A 5,455-nucleotide genomic window follows, 5' to 3' on the forward strand; every position below is an offset into this window, starting at 1 on the left:
ATTTTAACATAACAATATTACTGAAGTGTATTTATAACAAATTTGATATTGCAGAGAAACAGTGATCAAACATTACAAAATAATTATTTTGTTTCATTATTTAATTATTTTAATTTTGTAGAGAGTTTAACGTTTTGTAGAAGTGTTTAATTTATTTTAGTTTATTTTTTATTTAATAAATTAAAGTAAAAATAAAAAAAACTAATAAAAATATATTTAATGATATAAAATAATTTTCTTCTGGATAATAAAAATAAAAACCTAACAACTCAAAAATTATGTATAATAATGTTTTAACTAAAAATTGACATGCACAAAGTTGCTTATTGAAAATTTAGTGTTTATTATGTCTGAGGATTAACTAATGCTTAGTATTATTTATTCTTGCTTAATGTTTCAATTTTTCTCTTATTTCTCTTTACTTCAGCTAATAAAGCTGCGTTTTTTTTCTCCTTCAGTAAAGCATCATTTTTTGTTTTCGTGTAGTTGTTTAAAAATACATTAGTGGAAGACCAAACAACCATATCCAAAAATTTTTCCATATAATGTCCAGAGGGGCAAAATTCCTCATTTCCAAGCAAATCCTTTTCTACAAGATAATTTTTAGTTAAATTTGTAACAACATTTCGCTGATTAATTTGTTTGTTAAATTCGGCCTCATATTCAAAACATAACTTCTTTACAATAATATAATTTAACAGAACCGCATTTACCACATGTTTTTTTGGAAGTAAGAGGCTCCCTCTGTCAAGAGCTTGAGTGTAATTGTATTCTTTAGATATAGGTAGCTCTTTGTCAAATAAATGAATTTCTCTACAATCTAAACAGTTGGTTTTTTTTAAAGCACTAAAGGCACAATAACCTGCAACATACACAATAACAGGCAATTGAGTTTTTGCAGAGGATAGATCAGGTGTCATAATTTTTAAAGAGGAGAATATCTTATCATTTTGAAACTCTTCTGCAAAATGTTCATTGTGTAGCAACTCTGTGACTTGGACAAGACCAAATGATTTTGTGGGGATGTTTAAATACAAAAGGGACTTTAATCTGAGCTTTGCCTCACATTCAAATAACTGCCTAGTTGAGATATTGTATTGGCATCCAGCTAATTGTCGATAACAACCAAATCTACTTTCCAAATCATCGGTTTGAAATTTCCCAGGCATAATATATTTAAAATTCAATTCATTGACACAATAATCCATAAGTTGCAGAATACCTTCAGTACTTAATTTTAGAGCTGCATGCGTTTCTCTACTAAACATTCCTGTATCACATTTCATTGATTCCCAGGCATCCAACCAGTCTAAAAATTTGTTTAAAAAGTTTATGCTTCTTTCGTTCTTATAGGAAAGGGGATATTGAAATTCATTTTTTAGGTGAAAACCTTTAGTTGGAGTTTTTACATTTACTATATTCCACCAGTTATTAATAATTTTTATAAAATTGGCAGTATTTTCATAATGAACAATACTATGGTTTTTACCTAATTCAAGCAATCCTTGAGGGACAAATTCATTAAAAATCTGCAAAACTAACTTAACATTTTGTCTTTCAAAACTTGAAGGATTAAGAGATTTTAGACTTAATTTAAAACCAAATTTTGCAAGGCTATTGAGTTCAATATCATAAAGCGTTTTTAATGCTGAAAATGATGCAGTGTAAAAATTGTGCCCTACGTCATTACCTGATTTTTCACCAAACATAGGATAAAAAAAACATTTATCGGGATTTTTTTGGTTAAGCCAATTATTGCGTATGCATTTTAACAGGTGCACAAAATCAATTAAGAAAAAAAGAGGTCTATTATTGTCAATGGGGTGAGGATAAACAAATTGCAGTTTAGGAGGATTAACAAATAGGGACATAGCTTTTCTGTTTATGGAATTATTATCTGTTGTTACAGAAATAACAAAGAATCCTAACTCTTCTAATCCCAGTATTACTTTATTTAGGAATTCGTGGAGTATTTCCCCAGTTATTTTTTTTACGGGTAAGACGTGCACTACATCTTTATAAGAAGAGAGAACACTTTTCAACATAAATACTTGGGCACTGGAAGTACAGTTACCATCATAAGAAGTTCCTACAATGTTGCCACTTTTATAATCAAAATATTCTTTTATGTGTATTTCATCTAGCATTATAAGGACAGTTTTATCGTCTTCATTTAAAAATTTAAACTTTTGTTGGATATACTTTAAAAAGTATTCATCGGATTGTTCGAACTGCGGACTAATATTTGATTTTAAGCAGATGTTTCTTATTGTGTTTGGATGTGGTAAAATAATATTGCCACTTTTACGTACAAATCTATATGCATTAGGGGATATTGTATAAATTAAGGAAGCAAAAATTAAAGTTTCGGCAGAATACCTGTATGCATGCTTATCATCGCCTATGTAAGAAAGTTGATCGATAATGAATAAAATTACATCGTTGCATACACTTGTGACATTTAAAAGGGATTTTAAAAATTCTTTAACAGTATTTATAATTATTTTTACATCTTTATCCGTTGGTGGTGTATCCAAAGCTAATTTTTTTAATTCATTCAAAATATCATCTATTGTATCAATAGCAACAAGCTGATGTGGAAATTTAAAGTTTTTTAAAACTTTTATTTCTGTTTTTTTAACATAAGCTTTTACTTCACAATTGGAATCTATATATAAAGAGATATTTACTTCTGGTACTGGCTGAACATCTAATAACATGAAAAGAATGTAACTCTCACTTTTTATAATATTCCAGGAGTTCTTCGTATCCGGCAGCTTAGACTTTAGGTCTGAAAAAGAGGAAAATTTTTGTGTTGCATCATACAATTCTTGACGTTTTACATTTTCAGCTGTTGCAGCTTGAATACTTTCCATTTCCTTTCTTAATTTTCGGTCATCCGAAGATTCTCGATTACTAACAGCTGTGGAAGAGAAGTGCTTCGGTAAATTTGGATGGAGAGATGGTACTGCATTAGGCTTTAATCTATAAGTAAAAAGAAAATTAGAATATAATATATAACCAGAGACACAAATACTTGATTTTAAAATAAATTTTACTTCTTAATCTTTAGTTCGGCTTCTATGAGTAGGCCCGTTTTCTTATCATAGGCAGATGTAGTTGTAAGGAGGTCTTCTTCACTAAAATGTTTTTCACACACCTAAAAACAATTAAGAATAGGTTAAATCATGTTTAAATCTTTGAAGAAATTCCAAAATTTCAAATGCCAAGAGAATATATGGGAGAAAGAAAAGGAAAAAAAAAAGAAAAAAGAAAAATACTAGCATAATGCTTACCTTGCTGTGTTTTGTAGGACTGAAATGCTCTCTTTTAATGGCGCGAATCCATTTTTCTCTCAATGCGTCATTTTTAGGGAAGCTAAAAACACTGACTTTAGGGCCATTTTTGTAATTCCCTCGACATGCTGGTACACAACATGGATGAGGCATACCTTGTTTAAAATTTTGTAATAATTAATTGCATAAGAATGAGTTTCGATTACAAATATCCAAATCAAAATACTAGTACGCCTGACTAAAACAAACGAAGAAGAAAGTGTCACATGTCGCGGGGAATGATCGAAGTATGGTGACGTCACGAGGGGTTGATGACGCAGTTGGAAGGCCTTCTCATCTCGTAGGTCACGGTCAGACCCAGTGGCGTGCCAACCAGGGGGAGGCAGAGGGCCCCTCTAAAATTCAGATGACGGGGCAAACGATGCGTTTCGCCCCTCCTGAAATTTAGACACTCACAAAAATAAAGTCAAGTAAAATCAGTAATTTAAAAAGAAAAAAAATTTCAATTTTGAAGCTAATTTTGAAATAGAAAACTTTATATTCCTCTAACATTTATGTGCCTTGCCTCTTTTGATATTTAGTTATTCGCCAAGACGAAGTCTAGTAAAGTAGGTAATTTTAGAGGAAAAAAAAGGCTATTCTTTTTCAGCTTTGAAGATATACATCAAGTTATTCTGTTATGGGCGATTAATATGTTTTTTGACTTTTGGAAAAGTAAAGTAAAAGTAGAAAAAGTATTTTATTTCCAATTTTTACTCTATTTACTTCCGAAATAGTAATGAGGGGGCGAACATAGTGTTTCGCCCCTTCTGAAATTTCAAAGTGCTCAAAAATAATAAAAATTGGTAACTAAAAAAAAAATGTCATCTTTGAATCTATTTTCCAAATAGAAAGCTTTATTTTCTTCTGAAATAAAAGTGAGGGGGTGAAAAATTTGCTTCTCATCTTCTGAAATTTAGACATTAATAGAATAAAATCAAGTAAAGTTGAAAATTTTAGTGGAAAAAAATTGTTTTGTTTCATAACTTCGACGATATTTTCCAAATAGAAAACTTCATTTTTCTCTTAAATTATAGTAAGGGGATAGAAAACTTTAATTTCTTCTGATATAAAGTAAGGGGGGCTAAAATGTTTTTAGTATCTTCAGAAATTTAGACATTTGAAATAATAAAGTCCGGTAAAATTGTTTTTCTTTAAAAAAAAAAAAAAAACTTTGAAGCTATTTTTAAAAAAGAAAATTTTATTTTCTTCTTAAAGTGAGGGGGTGAAGAATATACTTCACCCCTTCTGAATATCAGACTTTCGCAAGAATAAAATCGAGTAAAATTTATATTTAACTCTTATTTTCGACTTTAAAGCTATTTTCCAAATCGAAAACTTTAGCCTCCCCATCTGAAAATTTGAAATTCGCTACAATAAAGTAAAGTAGAATTGAGAATTTCAGAAAAAGAAACTACTTTTTTCCCAATTTAATAGCTATTTTTCAAATTGAAATAGAAATCCCCCCCCCCCCCAAGAAAAATTCTTCGGTTTTGTTTCAATTTTTTACTACATATTACAACTTTTAATTTATTAAAAAAATTTAAAACAAAAACACGAAAAGAGAAGAAGAGCACATCAAAAAAAACATAACAAGTGTTTAGAAAACTAAAATAAGCACCACTGTTTTGCATCCTGAAAAATGCATTCTACACTGAGACTAATAGATATATTTGAAAGCATCTTTTGACTGTGAGTGGTATGAAGGTGTTAAAACCTTCATATCCCCCACAGAGTTGACCCACAGTTATCTGACTCCTCAAAAAATAGCCATCTCCTTTTTCACCATGGGAAAATGACCTTTTCCTTCTTTAAATTGCCTAAATCATTTTTATGACCCTGGGCTCTTTTGTGCTTTTATAAAATGTCACATATTTACAGTACCATCTATATGTCCCTTAAGTTGTCTGAAACTAGCAATTATCTAGATGTTCTAGGAAAACGGATGTAAGCTTTTAAGGGATCCAAGGGGATGACTCTTGTTAACATTTACTTAGATCATTTTGTCAAGAGATTTTTTCTGAGACAAACGTAAAACGTTGCAGTTAAATTCCAGTTTTTAACTCATTTAATTGCGTCATTTAAATTAACCATTTCTAATTCAGATATAAATTCTGTTA

The 5,455-nt window shown here is 30.0% G+C and overlaps 1 protein-coding gene across 1 annotated transcript; it reads right to left on the bottom strand.

Moving 5' to 3' along the window:
* Positions 1 to 235: 235 nt before the first annotated feature.
* On the bottom strand, positions 236 to 3,582 carry LOC122273829 (uncharacterized). The gene is made up of 3 exons (XM_087157169.1): positions 3,297 to 3,582; positions 3,060 to 3,160; positions 236 to 2,985 (listed from the first exon to the last, which is right to left on the bottom strand). Exons 1-3 carry the CDS (start codon positions 3,447 to 3,449, stop codon positions 375 to 377), a joined length of 2,865 nt encoding a protein of 954 aa, XP_087013295.1. The 5' UTR covers positions 3,450 to 3,582; the 3' UTR covers positions 236 to 374.
* Positions 3,583 to 5,455: the final 1,873 nt, after the last annotated feature.

This window comes from Parasteatoda tepidariorum, chromosome 2 (assembly GCF_982258835.1).
Source record: "Parasteatoda tepidariorum strain Cologne lab strain chromosome 2, Ptep-v5.0, whole genome shotgun sequence".
NCBI lineage: Eukaryota > Metazoa > Arthropoda > Arachnida > Araneae > Theridiidae > Parasteatoda > Parasteatoda tepidariorum.